Source organism: Cercospora beticola, chromosome 5 (genome assembly GCF_033473495.1).
Source record: "Cercospora beticola chromosome 5, complete sequence".
NCBI lineage: Eukaryota > Fungi > Ascomycota > Dothideomycetes > Mycosphaerellales > Mycosphaerellaceae > Cercospora > Cercospora beticola.
Window position 1 is genome coordinate 1,414,356 of NC_088939.1, and position 19,891 is coordinate 1,434,246.

The following is a 19,891-nucleotide window of genomic DNA, read 5'->3' on the forward strand; positions in this document are numbered from 1 at the left end:
ATTTCATCACTCTCTGGTAATCATGTCAACAACTCTTCCTCCTTCCCACCTTCCCCGAGTCTCCTCCTCTTCCGATTCTGTGCCCTCACCACACCTCGCAGCACCAAAGTCAAACCCGCCACACACCCCATCGCCACCGCACAAACAGCCATACCCTTGGTATAATACGGCCCTTCCGCATCAGGATACAACCTCGTCCCCACCAACGGCCCCATCTGTCCCACAAGATTCAAAACCGCCATCCCCGTCCCCTTCCCCTCATCCGACTGCTGATTATTCACCGTCCAAGTAATAATAATCGTAACACAAGAGAAAAATCCCGCACAAACAGGAAAAACCGCCGCATACCGAATCCCATGCGAAAGTTGGAATGTTCCAGCTAGTGTGAGGAGAATGTAACCTGAGGCAGCGAGGAGGGAGTGGAAGAGGAGGGGAATTGTACGAGTTTGGAATTTGTCGGAGAGGTGGGCAGACAAGAGGACGGTGAAGAAGGCGAAGAGGTTTGGTGGGGCGGCGAGGAGTTGGGATTTTAGAGGGGTGGAACCCATGGCGTTGAGGATTGTGGGGAGGAAGACGGGCATGCTGCTGAAGGCTACGTTGCAGCTGAAGAAGATTGCGGCTGTGAGGTAGGATTTGGGGTCCTGGAGGGTGGTGAGGACGGAGGACCAGGAGAAGGGTTGTTTGTGGCGGGGTACGTTCGTTTTTGTGCCAGGTTTGGTTGTGGTGGTGGCATTGAGGACTTCGCTGCGCATGCGCAGGGAGGCGATTTTGCGTTGGCGGGTCGTGAGCCAGCGGGCTTGCGAGGGGGAGTCCGGGAGCCAGTAGTAGGTCCAAATTGCCACGATGCAAGCGGGGAAGCCTTCGAGAAGGAAGAGGAGTCGCCAATTAGCGATGGGGAGGGCGTTACCGAAGCGGACGATGAGGTAGGCGAGACTGCTTGCGAAGCTCGTGGCGAGAGGTGCTGCGGCGATGAAGATGCCGGTCCGGAAGGCCAATTCTTCGCGTCGGAAGAAGAAGGATAAGTAGATGGGCATTCCAACGAATGCGGCTTCTCCAATGCCGAGAAGTGCTCGCAAGGCAAGCAGGAAGCCGAAGCTGGTGACGAGGGACTGCAGTGAAGCGATGACACCCCAGACGAAGACGCATGTGGCGATGTAGATGTGCGGCGGGAAGATCTTGTAGCAGAGCGTCATCCATTCGAAGAGGACGTATGTTATGTAGAAGGCGGTCAGGAGCCATTGGAATTGCGCATCGGTGAGCCGAAGGTCGGCAGTGAGGCCAGCGGTTTTGGCATTACCTGTTCGCCCATGTCAGGACTGCATCCTCTGTCATTACAAAGTGGACGGAGAGGGAAGACGCACCAATATTGCTGCGGTCGAGAAAAGCCATCATGTATAGAAGTGCTACGAACAGCACCAGCCTCGTGTCTAGCTTGTGTCGCACCCTCGCCTCTTCGTCTGGTGTGTATAGTTGAAACGACTGCAGACTGCTTCGTCGTCTGCGCCGTCCTGTCCCAGCCAGAGGTGCTCGATCGTCTTCATCTGCACTGTCCTGCTCTTCCGCTCCTCCCATCGCTTGTTGTACATCCTCGTACTCTTCGTCTATTCGCTTGCCGTCTTTGCTCATCTCAGCCATCTCGTAGCCGTCGTCGTCTGCGTCCCATAATGGCTCAACAGAGGCCGCAGCCTTGTCATATACTCTTTCGGAGCCATGGTCTTCTTCAGCATCAGGATTCGCGTTCCCTGGCTCGGTGGGCCTCGTGGGCATCGTTCACGCGACCTCAACTCTGCACCATTGCATAGCGGTGAGCCAGGGTGTTTGCACTGATTGCCGGTCAATCGCTGGTCACAATACACTCCAAGTGATGATGAGTATGTCAAGCTTCTCGGCGCAAAAGATGAGAGCTGTAGTGTGCGACACACGCGGTGGCTGCCAAACCTTGTCGATCTACGGCGGGAGCTCCACGAGCTTGTGCTTCCCCGTGGAAGCATCATCTCAAATCGCCGTGGCAGTCACAAATTCCGGCATGTTGTCGGAAGGAGTTGAAAATGCAAACAGGTTCAACCACTGTGATTCTGAGCGTTGGCAGCGGGAGCAGTATGCCCGCTGACATGTGCAACGAAGCCATGTCGTTGGGGAAGTAATCGAGTCTCGAAAGGACGTGGTTGTTTGTGCCACGCCCGTTTGTCACGACTTCATCTCACCAATCATGAGCACATCGGCGGTGACCCGCTCTCCGCGCGAGCCAGGGTGCATGTGGACGCTGATGGAAGATCTCCGCGCTCTGTGCAACGCTCGTCGACTGCGCCGTGCTGCAAGCGATGCCTTCTCCAACACGACAACGACAACTCCTGCACCTCGTCTGCAGCTGGCCACAGCCCCGATCCAGACCGTGTGCAGATGTGAGTTGCCGTGTTGGGCGAAGCTGCCATCTTCCACCTCGGTTTGGCGTTCAGCTTTGTCTGTCCTGGCCCTGGCGCGCCTTGCCGCTTTCTTCCTAGACGCCCGCAGCGCAATCGAGCCTAAGTTAGACCTGCCCTGCCATCGGACCAAATGCGCACCACCCCCAGCGCCCGCCTGCCACCACCCACGACGCCTTTGTCCCACCGCACCCTGCCAGACCGAACACCACCACCACCGACATCGACCCGACGACCACCCCCCGACTCCCGCCCGCGACTTCCGGAAACGCGTCCGAGTCCATTTCACTTTCGGCACTCCACGTCCATCTGAGACACGCCGCATCGATAACGTCCATACGATCTGCATGTGCACTTACCACCACGCGCATGTCCCGTGACAGCCACTTCGACACGCTTCGCTCTTCAGCTCTTGGCCTGCGGGCCTGAGCAAGAAGTCATCCTGGCCGGCATCGCGAACCAGTCTGCCTTGCTGCAGTCTGGCTACGAAAACAATTATGCCTCCTTCCACCAGCCCCATGCCTCCCGTGCCAACGCGAATGCCCCTTCGATGACATTGACTCCCGAGAATATTGCGCCCAAAAAGCGCAAAGACGCGCCTAATCCATCTGGAGTGAAGCCCGTGAAGAAGGTGAAGAGAGTGGGTCCAAAGGAGAATCCCAAGCCGGAAACGAATGGTGATGGCGATAAAGATGGGGAAGCTGCCAAACCGAAGCGCGTACGGACTGGGTGTCTGACATGTAGAGAGCGCCACCTAAAATGTGATGAGGGCCTACCCAACTGCAACAATTGCAAAAAGAGCAATCGACAATGCAAGCGAGGCGTGCGGTTGAACTTCATCGACACATGGTGTCAAAGGCCGCCTATACTGTACAACTCTTGGGGCACGTCGAACTGGAAGGTGGCCTTCATGGACGAGTCACGGGAGATTGCGAATGAATACCAAGGAGGTATTGAGCGGTATCAGCATCTCAAGCTGGAGCCGGATGTGCAAACCACTCAGCCACTGGACTCGGGCATTGCTTTCGACTATCCGACGGCCACATCACAGCTACCACCGATGAACCAGGCACTACCGCCTATTGGTGGCATAGTGCCAGACACATATCCCGAGCCAATGCAGCAGCCACACATGAACAACATGTTCGATCAGCAGCCGAAGCTGGATCTCAGTCACCTGAATTCTCATCAAGGACCGCCTCCGGGATCAGGCTCCACTCAGCATTCACATCACACAAACGACTCAAACCATGGGATGCGTGCCATGCAAGGGTCAGTGGCGAGCTGGAATGGCTTGGATACCGAACTCATTGACACGGATAAGGAAAAGAAGGAGTATCTGGACAGCCAGGAAGAGACGCTCTTCATGCAGGTGTTCGTGGAAGAAGTCGGCCTGTGGATGGACAGCATGGACCCGCACAAGCACTTCTCTCGACTGCTGCCATTTCACTCGCTCTCTGAGCCCATGCTACTCAATGCATTCCTAGCATGTGGCGCGCGTCACTTGACTCTAATCAATCCTGTGTACACAGAGGAGAAGGCATTGCATTACTACGACACCGCAACACGCTATCTGCTCAAGAACCTGCAAAATCCGAACCGAGACACAGTGGTTTGCGCAACGACCGCCGTCATTCTGAACGTGTACGAGATCATGTCAGAGAAGGCGCTTCAGCGGATGAATCACATCGCCGGTGCACGAGCGCTGATCAAGGAGTGCGGGTGGAACGCGCGAGCCCAGGGAGTTGGGTCTGCCTGCTTCTGGTTGAACGTGGGCCTGGAAGTGCTCTCCTGTCTGCACTTCAACTGGCAAGTCGCTTGGGATCCGGAAGATTGGGGGGTCGACATGGACTTTAGCCGCGAGATCGCGAATGGGCGGGAAGAAGTCTGGACCCACCGAATGCTCTTCATCGTAGCGAAGATCTGCAATTTCCGCGCCACGATGCCACGGGAGCAGCTGCCCAATCAGCGAGACGAGCAAGTTCGGCTGCAAGCACGACACGAGCAGTGGACGCGTTTGAGACGAATGTGCGATGCTTGGAACGATGGCATTCCACGGACGATGCATCCCATGGCGTATCTATACGCTTACCAGACGAGCTCAAAATCCGTCTTTCCTGAAGTGTGGCTGGTAAAGAGAACGACAATCGTGGCACGGCTGTTCTATCATATGGCCATGCTGTTGATGGCGCAAATACATCCCTATTATGGGCTGGACAATCCGGAAATGCTGGAAATGCAGACGCGACACTCGCAAATGATATGCGGCATCGTTGCGCATGTCAAGGATCGGTGGGTTCGACGTGTCTTGTCATTTTGCTGAGTTTTATGCTAACTTTGAACAGCGGTGTCGCATCTGTGGCCATTCGCTCCCTCGCTCATGCAGCAGAAGTTCTCACTGATCGTAAGGAACAAGAGGAAGTTCTGACCATCTTCGACAAGATCAACAAAGAGACAGGCTGGCGTATAGGCTTCGTCTACAAGGAGCTCAAGGAGAAATGGGGCTGGAACGAAGAAATATCGCCTCAGCAATACGCGCAAACACACAACGCTGCTCGCCAAGCCAAAGAAGCGCAAGACGAGCAGCAGCGGCAGATGCAGGAACAAGCCCAGCGAGCTCAATCCCTGTCTTTGCAGCAGGGCTTCAACTTTGGTCAGCAGAACAACATGTCGGTCATGCAGCAACAGCAAGTCACCCCAACCCAAATGTCGCCGCCACAACAACCACCGCCCAGTCAGCAGCAGTCGAGACCCAGGACATCTGCCCCGGCGAAGCCGAGGATTCCGTCCGGCATTCCAAACCCGCTTTACGCGCAGGCCGACTTTACGCTGTCTCAACACCCCTACCAAAAGTTCTACGTCCCGCCCAACGTCTCACAAAGCATGGGCTTCACGGCGAACGGACAATCGAATGGCGGTGGCGTTCCTGCCCCACCGCTCTATTACAACTAAGCGTGTGGCACTCTTCTTTTTACAGCATTGCAGTTCAGTTTTTTTTGCATACGACACAGGGACAGACGGATACACAGCACGATCAGGGAAAAAAGCTTTTTCAACACAGCAGTGATTGGGCAAAAGAGGGTCTAATCATGTACGAGTACGACGATAACGAGATCCTAGGGAAGGAAACCTTTAGCTTTTATTATCTGATTCGAATTTGTTGCGAAGTTTTGGGGAAGAGGAGGATGTTGAAGAAGAGCTTGGCAACAAGGCGAGATGTGATACCCATACAATTGTTTTGGTTCGGTTTTAGTTTAGGGGAGGTGGCGGGATGTCGGCACGGCAATACAATTCGGAGCAACTTCTATCGTGGACTCTGTCTACATCGACATTTCTTCCTGTCTCCGAGTCTTGAAATGCCCCAGCGATACGGAGTGCGTTTGGGACGTCTGGTAATCGCAGCAATAACCAGGTCGGATGTGGTGCCGATTTCTGGTGTGCCAACATAGGGACTGCAAAGCATAAGATTTGTTATTATCCTAGCTCGTCCATTATGCTGCCATATCTGCAGATCGAAGATATTAAGACTTCGTCGATGGGGCTCTCTGCATGAATCAGAGACCGTTGAATGATCATGTTACCATTAATGATCTGTCACTGAATCCATCTGGCAGAGCGACTTGCTCTCTCCGACCAGGATGTCCCGGTCTCTGTGCTGGAACACACGGCAGACGCAATCGCATCTCTCCATCGTTCCAGAGAAATAACAATGGTATCCAAAGCGATATCGCCGCCTCTGCCAGCTTTCAGTTGTGAATTCTAGCAGAGTTATTTGCAGGCGTCAGTCGAGTCCAGCTGCATTCATTCGTTTTGGAATGTCAAGCTCTGGAACTTTCGAGCGCATAGTCTCGACCATGAATGACTCCATGCATGCTTCGAAGAATGCCTATTGGCAATCGCTAGCTCTGGTGCCTCACATCTAAGCTTTCCAGCAGAGTCAACCATGAAGTTCGTTTGGATTCCGCATCTGCTGGGCTTTCAACGTTTGGCCGTCTGGCTCCTTCTCGGCCCTTCATAAACTCGTCTCTCGGTCGCTCCGTTTGACTCTCTGGGCACATCCGGCCCCATTTCCACCTCTGGCAGCTTTCTCGCACGATTTCCGTCAGAGAAAGCCGGCGATTCCAGTCAAAATGGCCGGATCTTGCCATTACATTTCCTGTACCCACCACATTTCGCCCCACCAGAAATCCAGAAACATGGGATCCAGAAGCTATTTGTACAAGGTTTCCGTACAATTTCTGCCATAATACTACCCTTTTGAATGCCCAATCCCATCAAATCTCCATCAAATCCTCATCAAAATTCATTAACAATGAACTCCTCATTCTCGTCGTCCTCCTCACGGAACCTGTCATGGTCTTCTTCATTCTCCACACCTTCGGCGAAAATGAATGGTTGGCCACCCTCGTCATGACGAACTTCCCCGAACATACGCAGTAACTCTTCGACTGTGAGCTTTTCTTTGAGGCGCGGGTTCTCCATGACTCTGCGGACAGGTTAGTTTCTGAGTCGCCGGGCAGAGATTTTGGGGTAAATTTGCAGATTTGGGGTTTTGGAGACAACTTACTCATCGATTTCTTTCTCCTTTTTCTCCTTCAAGGCCATCATGGCGGCGTCGATGGTATTCTCGACGACGAACCGCGTCATGCGCGTTTCTTTCTCCTGACCGATGCGGAAAACTCTGCAGAAGGCTTGCTGTTCGACGGCGGAGTTCCACCACGGGTCGATGAGAATGACGCTAAATTGCAGGTTAGTTGGGTTCACATATCAGGATTATGGGTCAACTTACTGCTGCGCCATCGTCAAATTGAGACCCAAGCCACCGCATCGAAGAGACATGAGCATGACGTTGCACTCAACGTTTTCGCCAAACCGCTTGATAGCCGCGTCTCTGGCGTCTTGAGACATGGACCCCTGATAGATGACATGGTTCCACTGCTCCTGCAAGCAGACCTTAGTCATGATGCGGATGATGGGCATGAACTGGGTATAGACGATGATTTTGCATCTCGGATCCTTGCCTAGCCACTCCAGGATCTGCGCTTTGCACGCGATGGTCTTAGTGGATGGGAGGATGTCGCCTTTCATACCAATCCAGTCGTTCTCGTCTTTTCTCTTCTTACCTCTGCCCTTGGCACCCTTGCCGCTGCCGGTGAAGGATTGGACGTCAGAGGCGGAAGAAGCCACACTGGACTGCGGATATGTTGGGTTGAGAGCGCAAGGATCGACGGTGGTGTACTCAGTGCCGCACTCGACGCATGTAGCACATTCCCTTCCGGCACGTGCAGCCTGATGTTGCAGCTCATTGACGCAGGTCAGGCAGTAGATATGGAAGCACGAAGTGACATGCGGGTTCTCTGGTGGCTGGCGGCACGCACTGCACGTGGAACGTGCCTCGATCTCCTCGAATGAACTCGAATCCGCCAGATTCTGCATGTACTTGCCAAAGTTGTAGCTGAGGCCATGCTTCCTTCCGGCAAGGCCCAGACTGTCAGCATATTCGACGATGTTGATCGGCGCAGTCTGTGAGGCGGGGACCACTGTGCCAACGCCACCAGCTCCCGCTTCCACGGTCTCTTCGTTGTCTGTTACACTCTTCTGCAACACATGTCGGAGGTGGATGAGGACGGAAGCGCCTGCATCTTCCGTCATTTTGTGGCGGCACAGTGCATTCAGCTTCTCAAAGTCCTCGCGCTTGAGCAGGTCAACGATGGTACTCTGGACAAGCAATATGTGGGCACAGAGTTGGCGAAGTCGAAGAAGCATGGTCCAGATGTGGTTGTAATGTTGCACCAATACGCCGTTCTCGTTCTTAGAGATGGTGTTGATCCGCTGAATGAAGCGTGCTCTGACGATCTCGTAGATCTGGCGCTCTGTCTCATTGAAGCTTAGCCAGACCACAGTCTGTTTCGGCTGAGGCAAGTCCACGAGCTTCGCACCAAATAGGGTATCCAGATGTGTGCGGCGGATCATGATCTTGCGAAGGAACACAGCCAACCGAGCAGTACCATCCGGATCGTCTGGTGTGCAGAAGTTCTCCTTGAAGATCCGGAAAGAGCCAGTATTTGGCTCGCGAAGAAACTTGAAGTAAGGGTAGAACTCGGTCAATCGATTCATGATCGGTGTGCCAGTAATGGCCCAGTAGTGCGTAGCCTGCACTGCCCGGCACGCGAGACTCGTATGACCTTTGTGGTTCTGGATCACAGTTAGCTTTCTCCGTTTCGAGCGTTTAACTTGAGAATGACTAACCTTGATCGCCTGAGCTTCGTCAAGCACCACTCGATGGAACTTGAGACGGTGGAAAACACCCTTCTCTTTCTCGTAGTGGTCCTTCCACCACGCATCCTTCTGAGCCGCAGTGACAAGATGTGCTGGAACCTGAGGCTTCGGATAGGACTTGCAGATCTCGCCGTAGGTAGTGAGACATATGTCGGCTTCGACTATGCGCTCGCGCACGATGTCGGCGTTGGAACTGATCCTATGTCCGGCACGATGCTGAACGACAACCTTGATACCATGCTTGATCGCGTGCTCAACATGACGATCATTGTTCTTGCTGAGGGTATGCTTTTGAATCTCGGCCTCCCACTGATTGCACAAAGCTGGGCTAGCCACAATAAGGGTGCACTTCTGTTGTGGATTTGAGGACTTGCCGTTGATGATGTTGGCCAGCATCATGACAGTCTTGCCCAGGCCCATTTCGTCTGCAAGAATGCCGCCTCTGGGCTCATGAAGCTCGTTCTCGCGCTTTCGCATGAAAGCAGTGCCCAGGACTTGATAGTGCTTCAAGGTTGATCTCATCCCTTTCACGAGCCAATTTCCATCTGGACTTGCTTTGACAGCGCCAGTGCCATTGAACGACTTGCAAGCTTCGTCGAGGAAGCGCTTGTCTGCTGCGGCAATCTTGCGATTCTCCTGTGGTACGGAAGCAATGAGTTGCTTCAATGCATCAGCTTTGCGCTTGGTGCCACTGAAATTGGGTTGGTTGTGCAGGTTGGCATTCTTCTCGGTGTCCTTGAACACATTTGTTCCAAACATACTTTTCACGTTTGTCAAATCTGCCTGTTTCTTCCCACGCCCGCTGCCCTTTCCTGCAGGTTTGCCTGCGCCCTTGCCCTTCTTTGCCTTGTCTTTTCGTCGCTCGTCAGCCTTGTTCAAGACCGCATCAATGTCGACATCCGTGAAAGTTTGACGCCCGGACTTCTTGCGAGGCTTCTTTGCGTTCTGAGCGGCAGACATAGTAGTAGTGGTATCGTCATCATCAGCATCCTCGACAGTGGCTTTGCGTTTGCCACCTGATCGCGTTCTGGTGGCGGCTCGGAATGCTAGATCATCTTCATCATCACTAGACTCCATGCTGTACGGCACGAAGTGGTCTGTAGTGTCGCTGACAAAGAGGCCACTCTCGTTGTCCGGCTCTGGCGACATGTCTTCATCGGCGCGTCGATCCATATCGATCTTGCGTTGGCGTGCATCACGATGAGCACTGGTTTTCATGAAGTCGATCTCCTCTGCCGTGGTCAGAGTACCAGCCTTAGATTTCCTGTCATAATTGGCTTTCGCAGTCTGGTACTCTGCTTCCATGTCGGCGTCATTTAGTCGTGGAGCCGGCGGCGGTGGCATTGAACCCATCGCTTCCATGGAGTCATGGCGCGAGATCACCGGTTCTGGGGAGCCTTCTGCTGGTGAATCTGCGCCACGGCAGTGGCGTTGAGCCAATTCACGCTGTTTCTGCTTCTGTTTTCCGAGAATGCTGTTGCCGAAGTCTAGTTGACGTGGTGCCTCTGCTGGGCGTTCAGACTCGCGATTCGGTGGAGACACGCCGGCATTCGCGTCACCTGCCTCTGTCATCTCGTTATCGAAGTCCAGGTCAGCGAAAGTTGTTTGTAGTTGCGGATCCTCAGTGTCGAAGCTATCGAATGGAGCGACTGGGTCGCTGTCGCCCGTTTCGGACTTGACTGTGTCAATCTCCTGGCCGTTCTGCTCAGCTGCAATCACTTCTTCGTCGTCCGGAAACTGAGCGTATTGCTGGAGCTCGTCAAGAGCCGAGCCCAGACCTTCAAATTCGAAGTCGCCGTCGCCGAAAGCGTCGGGTTCCATGAAGGAGTTTTGTTCTTGCGCAGATGGCGGCGAGGCAGCACGGTCGCTGTCGCCCGTCGCCATTGGATCTGGAGTGCCACTAGCCATGGCGCTACGGTAAGCTCGTCGGTCTGGAGTCAGTGGTAACAGCGGATGTGAGTGGTGAAGGTTAGATGCTTGTGCAAGGTGGTGCAAGGTCGTTGTCAGTGGTTGGATGTGGAGTAAGAAGGACAAGTTGAGAAAGGCAAGCCACAAGCCTCAAATAGTCGCCTGGGATGTTTATCCGGGTAAGCAGGTGCGAAGCATGTGAGGCAGTGTGTGCCCACCATGAATGGGTTGTGAGTGTGCTGTCAAATGATATGGCCGTGATAGCATGTGAGGATGTGCGAACTTGCTCCTGATACTTGCCATGAAGAGCCCATTATGTATTGGAGGCAAGGCTCTTGGCCCAGCCTCCGGCGAATCCAATGAAGGTTGAATATCATGGTTCAAACCTCCAGAGGGTTCCACGGACCAGTGTCGGGACCAAAGGCCAGCAAGAAGCAGAGAGAGTCAGAGCTGCACATCGTATACCGACCGCATCCTAATGGCGTTACTCTTGTTGCCAGAAGCAAGAGCTGAAGTATCACAGGACAAGCTGTGGTGCCTCACAAGTGGCATACAGCCTCAAGCTCGCGAGGTCGATTCAGGCCTTCAGTTAGGGCGTCTGATCATGACGACCATCAAATTGTGAGTTTGAGCGCACGAAATGCTTCGAAGTTGGTGCTTGACTGCTCGGCTCTGGCAGAGCATTGTCGCGTCGCGCGTCGAGTTTTGCTCGTGTCTGGAACCGGAACACGATGGCATGAACCCAGCAGAGCAGTGGAGCCCTTGCATCTCCGACGCGATACGAGCGCCTCTTCGATGCACGAGAAAACGATCTGTCTTTGAGGTGTTGTCATCGATGTTTAGTAGAGCAGCAACGGAGCTTGATGGAGGTGACGTTCTGGAAGTGTAAGCCAAGCCAAGCTTCGGACGAGGCTGCATAAAATTTTATCCGGGCTTCTGCATCTTCTCGAAGTCGAGACTTCCATCTACAACTTTCTCCATTCTACGCACAATGTCTGTCCGCAAACGCAACGAATTCTTGGAAGGCGACGAGAGTGAAGAGGAGCTGGAAAATGGCTATGGCTCGGATGCAGAAGAAGGACGAGGCGCGATAGCGAACAAGCGGCGCAAACTGGACAGCGAGGAAGACAGATCAGACGACGACATATCAGAGGACGACAAACCGCCTGCGAAGTCCACGAAAGCGACTGGCACAGACTTGCGATTCGACTTCTCCCACTTCGACGCCGAGGACGAGGAGGATGGGCATCCAGCGGAACACCCAGAAGACGAGGATGAAGCCAACCTCTCTGGCATCGACAACGACAACGACCCCAACGACACCACCACCAACCCCAAACTCAAAAAACCCAAAGACCTCCTCGCCTACGAAGCCGCAACCCGCAAACTCCAAAAATCCGGCGTAATCTACCTCTCCCGAATCCCCCCCTTCATGAAACCCCAAACCCTCCGCCACTACCTCCTCCCCCACGCCCCCAAATCCGGCCTCGGCAGAATCTTCCTCACCCCCGAAGACTCCACCTCACACTCAAAGCGCATAAAAAACGGCGGAAACAAAAAGAAAACCTTCACAGACGGCTGGGTCGAGTTTTTGTCCAAAAAAGAAGCCAAACTCGCAGTAGAAAAATTAAACGGGAATATTATTGGAGGGAAAAAGGGCGGGTTTTATCATGATGATATTTGGAATTTGAAGTATTTGAAAGGTTTCAAGTGGGATCATTTGACGGAGCAGATAAGGGCGGAGAATGCGGAGAGGACGGCGAGGATGAGGGAGGAGGTTAGGAGGGTGAGGAAGGAGAATCGGGCTTTTGTGGAGGATGTGGAGAGGGGGAAGATGGTGGAGGGGATGGAGAGGAAGAGGAGGGCGAAGGGGGAGAGGGAGGGTGGTGGGGATGGGGAGGGAAGTAGTGGGAAGCAGCAGATGAAGTTTAAGCAGAAGAAGGCGAAGCAGAAGGAGGAGAGGGAGAAGGTTGCGGAGGAGTTTAGGTTGAGTGAGGGGGTGAGGAAGAAGATATTCTGAGGTGGATTTTGGCGGGAAGTTGCCCCATGGACTTATCAACTTCGTGTACCTTATGGACATTGTGCGGGCAACACACAGCATGCTGAGCAATACCTCGCTTCGTCACGCAATGGCTCCTGCTCAGCCGTACAGCTAATACGAAGACCGTTGAACGAGCTCCAATTCTGAATGTTCCGCCTTTAAAGTTGACCCTTCACACACGCAGGTCCGGCAGTACGATCCAAACCCGCGTGGTCTTTTCAGGAGCCTCGCTGGAAATCACTGTATCGAATGAGTTGCCGCAATAGTCAGATAACATCGAATTAGCGCAGAGTACAGCTGAAGTCTCATATCACTGAAGAGGAATGGCCCTCGTATCAAACATGCAGAAACTTTGTATTTCTCTCGATTCTGTGGGTATCTCAATCTCAAGCTCAGTCAAAAAGACTCAAAAGTGTACAGTACAGGTTATCCTCTCCAAGCCTCTTCGCTTCCCTATGTAACCCTGAACGCCAAACGCTTGCTGAACTCATCGAAAAGGGAATAGGAAAAATCCAACGATAGTCGAGCCAGCCTGCGGCCCTCCAACGTATTCGTACAAAGGGATTACTTCAGTAGCCAGGATATCACCCAGCAACTTCTCCCTTGGCAGGATAGAACCATGCACTGATGGCAATGATGAGATAGGTGATCATCAGCAAAACGCCTTCTAGCCAATGTGATTTTCCGTCGTTGATGAGGTAATTGACCAGCCAGATCGAAAGAACGAGGACGACGACGAGGAACCCATCGAAGTCGAGGTTCAAGACTTCAGGGCTGCCAACGCCGAACCAGCTGAGGAGGACCATGATGGGAAGGACCAAGAGGGCAATTTGTAAGGAAGAGCCCACTGCGACACCGATAGAGAGATCCATTTTGTCTTTGATGGCGACAGTGACGGCGGTGGCGTGCTCGGCTGCGTTGCCCACGATTGGGAGCAGGATCAATCCGATGAATTCTTGCGAGACGGATTCGGCTACTGAGTTGATGGCCGAGACCATGTATTCGGCGCAGAGGGCGATGAAGACAGTTGAGATGGCGAGGGTGATGATGGCGCCTAGAACGCTCAGCGAAGGAGTCTCCTCTTCTTCCGGCTCCTCGTGCACGAGGTAGTCTTGGTTGACTCGTCCTCCTGCTGATGCGGCTCCAGGTCCAGCGCCCATCATAGCGAAGGCCTTGTTGGCCTCACCAGCATCTTTCTTGCCGGTTGAGCGTTTCGGGGTCTTTTTCGAGGGTTCATTGTACATGTCCACGTGAGTCTTGAGCTGGAAAAGAAGATAGCAACCGTAAACGACGAGCAGGAGGACCGATGTTCCTCGCGATGTCGGCGTCACTCCAGAGTCTACATCGGCGAAGATCTGGAATGCAGTAGGGATGATGAGCGATCCAATTGCCAGTGCCAAAAGAGAAGCCGCAGTCTGGGCCACTGTGATGTTGAAGTGTTGCTCTGGTCGATTAATACCGCCAAGGAAGAAGGACATTCCGAGAACCAGGAGCAAATTCGAAAGCATACTGCCAATGAGCGAAGTTTGGACGATCAGGACTTTGCCTTGGGTCAGAGCGATGATGCTGACGATCAATTCGACTGCATTGCCGAAGGTGGCGTTGAGAAGACCTCCGAGGACTTCACCAATGTACATAGCCAGTTCTTCGGTTGCATAGGAGAGCACTGCAGCCAGAGGAACGATCGCGATGAAGTTCATGACGAAAATGATAATGCCGTTCTTCTGGATAGACTTGTCCAGAACATATTCCAGCGCGATACCAACCGGGACGAAGACCAGAAGAATGTTGATCCAGGAGCCGAAGACAGCCTTGACTTGGCTCATGAATGGTATTTTCGGATGCTTCCTCCTCTTGGATTTCTCTGTGCTGACCCGAGACAGGTCGCCGTCCTGCTCATCGTGTTTTCCCTTCCCGAAAGGCATGAACGCTCGCAATTTGCGCTTGCGTGGTTTGCCCTCTGCATCTGTGGGGCCGGCAGACTTGGATATTGAGCTCGGCGGCAATGTGTCTGTCTGTCCCGAGTGCGCCTTTTCTGACTCCCGACTCTTGTCAAAGGACTCGATGGGCTCTCTGCTGTAGCCTGCATAGCTGCCTTCTGCCGTCTCAGGACCGGAAGGGAACGTGTTGTGATGGTGTGGGTGCTCTCCCAGGCGTTCGTCTACCGTCTTCCCGGTGTCGTCGACAGGCGAAGAGTCTGGCGCACTTCGCACTTGGCGCAAACCATTCTCGACATCGGTCCCGTTCCGCACCCGCGGGTTCATTCTCCCGAAGACATTGTAGGTCTTCGTGGTGTCGTTTGGGTCATTGTACCAGGCGTGCTTTCGCGCGGTGTGCTTGATCTTGTCTGCACGCCACATGTCTGGTCAGTACTCGCACTCATGTCGACGCGGCAAAGACGAAAAGCAAAAGTAAGCGGAGCGGAGCGAACTTACGCATGGCGAAAGGTGTGGTGGAGCGCTCGAACACAGCCTCGTCGGACGATTAGCTCAAAGGGTGTGTTGTGGTCCAATCCTAGTCGCGGTAATATGAGGTGTGCAGGTAAGCTGCTGCGCCTCTACCACTGAAGGTCGATGAGGCGAGAGAATGCAGAGTTGGTGCGTGGGTTTGTCGCAGAGTAGCCAAGGTGCAACGGACGCGCTCAACGACGACCGTTTCCTAGGAATGGCACTCCTTATGAGCGAGTGGCTGCAGAGTCGGGTTGTCGATCGTTTGTGGAGTGTGTGGCGCAAGGGCAATGCAGGAAATTAGACTCGCGGACGCTCATATGGCTGAGCAGGTGGTCCCAGTGGCGCGCGCCGCCGTTCACTCGTCATCGATGAGCTGTTCACCCGGCGGCAGAGGTAGAGATGTTGTTAGGCGGGTGGGATCAGCGGGCAGACATGGGCTCGGTTCGCTGTTCGCTGTGCTGTGCTCGTCTACGAGATGCAAGCAAGCTGCTTTTCCAGGCCGACCGCGAAGATCAAGCAGTGAGCGAAGTCCACGTCATGGCGCCGCGCAAGGCGCTTGCTATGCGCCATCCGCCTTGATTGTCGACAAGCTCGGGTTGGCGAACACATGGTGGAGGGTGAAGACAGGAGCAGCACGCAGAGCAACATGTCAAGATTCACAAGCCATGTCGTACTGAGCAAGCTACACTGGTAGCATTGGCATATCGACAAGCATTGCCATCGCACAGGAATCTGCTGCTTGGTCATCTTGGCGCAGCGGCGGATTCCCGGGACACTTGTGCCACTTCGTTATACCGCACTTCTCAGCTCTCACGATCCGAGGCGCAGCATGTTTGGAATGCCGACGACTCAGCTCAGTTGATGATGCAAGTCTCAGAGGCAAAGCGAGACGAGAGCTGGAAGAGACGACTTGCAAGATTTGTGTTCGAAACTTGGCAAATTCCATCATCGTGCAGCGCGTGCAAAAGCTTGGTGTCGGTCACCCGAGTCACGAATAAAAACATGCGACACTCGCCGAAGATGGTTGTTGCCAACTTGATGGGACTGCGATCACGGCACGGCATACACACGTGGTTGTTCGGAAAGCGCTACCGCTGAGCCTCTGTCAAACATGAAGCCTTGCACAGCATTTTCCCAACACTCGTCGGAGAAACGCGCCCGCGCTCCGTGAAGCTGCCGACGACGCGTCCTGTACACGACAACATACTTCGATGCTGTTGCCTCACGCCTCAACTTCTTCCTTCCCGCGCCTGAGCTCCATCTGCGACTGTACGCAATGTTACGCAAGAGCACCAACCTCAAGTCATCTCACCGACTTCACGACTCAAATATAAAGGACAGCCAGCTCGAATCGCACAGCCTCCTGCTTCATTCGCAGAACTGTCCTCTGACCTCGGAAACGTCAGAACATGGGACTTGTGCTTAGTCTACGTGTGCAGTCAGCCTCGAAGCATTGACTTCTCATAGCCCGCATGGCCCGGTCTCGAATCTGAAAGTCATCCAGGCACATCGCAGGTCGTGTGCTTACTTGCCCTCAACGTGAAAGACGATCGGGATATTCAGGTCCAGCAACGAAGCACTCTCGCGACATCGCGAGCGGCCAAAACGCGATGAGCGGCGACGAGGCCCGATTCACGCACTCGTAGGCTCTCGGCTGCATTCGACCGCCCGACGAGCAGGGATTACCTTGCTGAGGCAAGCCGGCACTTCGTGGATCGACAGCAACTCGAGCTTGGTTTTGCGTCCAACTCACTGCTGTAGGATTCACCTCTGTGACATTGCACCAACCAAGCAGGCAAAGAACACTACAACATGCTACACACCGATAGCAGAAGCCGTTGCAATCTGCTTGCGACAACGCTCGAAATGCCGAGTTGCACTAATTGATGGCAGCCCTACGTGGCTGTATGCGAACCCAACCTACTCGTGCTGCCCAACGCTGTGACAGCAAAGTCTTGGTTCCATGCCGGCATCTACACGTATTCGCCAGGAACATCCCATGAGGCGATGCTTTGAGCGTCAAATCGGCTCACAGTGCTGAAACCATGTGCCATGCACTGCATCATGACCAAGTCGATCGAGACGGCGTCCAGATCTCCATTGAACACCGTCTTTCCGTAATCACCGCTCAACGCGTACGACCACAAGAGACCGAGTTCCGATAACAGCCTGTCAGAAATCCCAGCCTCACCGTAGACCCAGCCAGTGCTCCCTGAGCGATTCATTATGGGAAGACGCTCCTCATTCGCGCATTGCGCACCTCTCCTCTTTCCGTGCTGACGGTCAGTGCGTGTAGGCAGCGGGTGCCTTCAAGCCCAACATGAATTACTCGAACATGATAGAGGAGAAAAACCTCAAAGTTAGTCGGCACAGCATTTCTCATGGAGCAGTACTTGTACTCACAAGATAACCTCCGCAGAAAGGATTCATTATCGCGACACTGGCCTCAACCATCATCGGCACATTTACAGCAACCTTGGCATTACACGACAAAATCAAAGAGCGAACGGCCAAGCAAAAGGCAACAGACGGGCAGCAGAATGAAGAGTTGAAGCAGCTCAAGGAGCAAATTGAGAAGCTCACAAGTCAAAAAGAAGAGGAAGATAAGAAAGATGAAGAAAAGGCGCCTACTTCACGGTCCAGGTCACGGTCCAGGTCCCGGTCGCGGAGCAGTCGAAGAAGACGCAGGCGGACCTACAACTACGACTCGGATGATGGCCCGGAGGACTATGCCATGATCCAGCACGTCGTGGTCGGGGTGATCCAAGACGCCTTGCGCAAGAATCCGAACTTGAGCGAGGCGGATGTGCAGAAGCTTGTGATAGCCGCGGAAGAAGCTGCTCGGGATGGCACCGTAGAGACACTGCAAGGTCACTATCAAAGATTGGTATTACCTGCTCAGAAGCAGCTGCCCCCTGATGAACAGCACAAAAATCTTCCCATTCCGCTGGACTTGCCGAAGGGCCAGAGACCGTCGCAAGAACGGCCACTTAGTGATGTGGGACGACTGCCTCAGACTCGATCCTACCATCCCGCAAGTGTCGCTGGATCCCGTCGGTACGACGGCCACTATGCCAATCTTCCCGACGTGGACTTTGATCACAGACCTGGACTTGGTCGACACCTGGAGGAGCGCACCGCTGTAGGACCAGTGCCTCCCACGCCAGGTCCACTACCGAGGGCTCCCTCACAAAGAGCGAACTCTCTACCGGCGGACCCTCCGGCCCCGGCGCCCACGCAAAAGGCGGCATCTCAAAAAGCGCGAACAGTATATTCAGATCCTTTCGAACAATTCCAAAAGATCCCTCATGAACGACACGCACAAAAGCAAGGCTCAGTTGGAACAGATCCCTACGCGACCTTGCCGGCTATTCCCATACAACAAATTCCCAAGCGCGATGAGAAAGACAGCAAGTCGACCAAAGCTGAGGCACCCAAGTCACGAGCGCCTTCGCAGCCTGCACCAAGCGAACGCAAGCCTGCATCGCACAAGACCGAGGCCAGTAAGCCAAGATCTCTACCTCACCACCCGGACTGGCAGCCGCCGCCTAAGGAGAAGTACAATGATCCCTTTGGAGGAGCGAAATCAGTCAAGGCATCGACGCATGCCGCAAAAAGTGTTGCCCCTGCAAAGTCAGAGGCTGTGAAGTCGGAAAAGAAAGCCTCGATAAAAGACGAAGCCCCGAAGAGCAAGAGCGTGGCGACAGTCATCGATGGCGAACCTGTCCGATCGCAGCATCCCGCCAAGTCTGAGGGACACCCGTCCAGGTATGTTAGCGTGGAGTATACCATTCCGGTATGCTACATTATACTGACATATCACAGATCTGCAGCACCCAAGTCTGAAGCACCAGCCAAGTCTACAGCTGCCAAATCTGGAGCTCACAAGTCCGAGGCGCCCAAATCTACAGCCCATAAGTCAGAGGCACCCAAGTCCGTAGCGCCCAAGTCCGAAGCACCACCCAAGTCAACAAAAGGCGAACCTCCCAAATCGACGAAGACGGAACGTCCAAAATCGCGGACCGGTTTCGTCGCACCGATGCCAATCCCAGCTCCACCCCTCGGCCCCGCCGCCGTAACGCCTCCCAAACCCCCTCCGACCCTCCGCTCCCACCACGCAAAACCCGCCCCCATCGTCGAAGAGAAAATCAAAGAAGTCCGCGAAATCCGACGCACCTCCCCACCCAAAGCCCTCCCCGCCCCACCCAACAACGACCTCTTCTGCCGCTACGCCACAGACCTCCAAACAACCCCCCTCCCTCTGCACCCCAACTTCTCCTCCTCAGGCTCCCACCGCTGTCCCTCCTGCAGTATCAGCATCCCAGTCGACACCCGCGATGTCTGGGTCCTCAGCACCGCTTTTTCTGCTTCTCCCTCCGGTCGTCCGAAGAAACGGGATTATAGAATGGACGCTCGGTTCGTGGCGAAATGTCATACGGAAGATGGGAAGTTTGCTTGTGTACTTTGTGATCGGTATCGAGAGAGAGATTGTATTTGTAAGAGTGTTGATGCGCTTGTGAAGCATTTGGGGACGGAGCATACGCCTGAGGAATTTGAGGGGGATGCGGATTTGGTGAGGATGGAGGAGGGGAGGAGGGTTGTTAGAGGGAGGAGGGGTGGGGAGATGGCGTTGGCTTGAGGGGGGAAATTGGGAGCTGTTGCTGAGCTGTCTTTGTGTTTGGGAAGTTTCAGTGTTCGCTGTTTGAAGCGCGGAGTTCTATGGCTAAGAGATTGTTACGATATGAGAAAGGCAGGAATACTGCCCTTCTGACAATTAGATTGTGTTATAGTCA

At 54.0% G+C, this 19,891-nt stretch overlaps 6 protein-coding genes across 6 annotated transcripts; 3 read left to right on the forward strand and 3 right to left on the reverse strand.

Moving 5' to 3' along the window:
* Positions 1-20: 20 nt before the first annotated feature.
* On the reverse strand, positions 21-1,767 carry RHO25_007812 (uncharacterized protein; the record flags this gene model as incomplete). Its single annotated transcript, XM_023599985.2, has 2 exons — positions 21-1,297; positions 1,362-1,767. The coding sequence occupies 2 exons, from the start codon at positions 1,765-1,767 to the stop codon at positions 21-23; spliced, it is 1,683 nt and encodes a 560-aa protein (XP_023449125.1).
* A 1,203-nt stretch (positions 1,768-2,970) lies between these two features.
* RHO25_007813 (uncharacterized protein) lies at positions 2,971-5,372 on the forward strand (the record flags this gene model as incomplete). The annotated part of the gene is made up of 2 exons (XM_023599986.2): positions 2,971-4,712; positions 4,766-5,372. The coding sequence occupies 2 exons, from the start codon at positions 2,971-2,973 to the stop codon at positions 5,370-5,372; spliced, it is 2,349 nt and encodes a 782-aa protein (XP_023449126.1).
* A 1,344-nt stretch (positions 5,373-6,716) lies between these two features.
* On the reverse strand, positions 6,717-10,607 carry RHO25_007814 (uncharacterized protein; the record flags this gene model as incomplete). Its single annotated transcript, XM_023599987.1, has 4 exons — positions 6,717-6,906; positions 6,988-7,158; positions 7,210-8,615; positions 8,670-10,607. The coding sequence occupies 4 exons, from the start codon at positions 10,605-10,607 to the stop codon at positions 6,717-6,719; spliced, it is 3,705 nt and encodes a 1,234-aa protein (XP_023449124.1).
* Positions 10,608-11,598: 991 nt separating this feature from the next.
* Positions 11,599-12,627, forward strand: RHO25_007815 (uncharacterized protein; the record flags this gene model as incomplete). Its single annotated transcript, XM_023599988.2, has 1 exon — positions 11,599-12,627. The coding sequence occupies one exon, from the start codon at positions 11,599-11,601 to the stop codon at positions 12,625-12,627; it is 1,029 nt and encodes a 342-aa protein (XP_023449148.1).
* Positions 12,628-13,232: 605 nt separating this feature from the next.
* RHO25_007816 (uncharacterized protein) lies at positions 13,233-15,087 on the reverse strand (the record flags this gene model as incomplete). The annotated part of the gene is made up of 2 exons (XM_023599989.2): positions 13,233-14,995; positions 15,084-15,087. The coding sequence occupies 2 exons, from the start codon at positions 15,085-15,087 to the stop codon at positions 13,233-13,235; spliced, it is 1,767 nt and encodes a 588-aa protein (XP_023449122.1).
* Positions 15,088-17,418: 2,331 nt separating this feature from the next.
* Positions 17,419-19,737, forward strand: RHO25_007817 (uncharacterized protein; the record flags this gene model as incomplete). The annotated part of the gene is made up of 3 exons (XM_023599990.1): positions 17,419-17,457; positions 17,518-18,866; positions 18,924-19,737. 3 exons carry the CDS (start codon positions 17,419-17,421, stop codon positions 19,735-19,737), a joined length of 2,202 nt encoding a protein of 733 aa, XP_023449123.1.
* Positions 19,738-19,891: the final 154 nt, after the last annotated feature.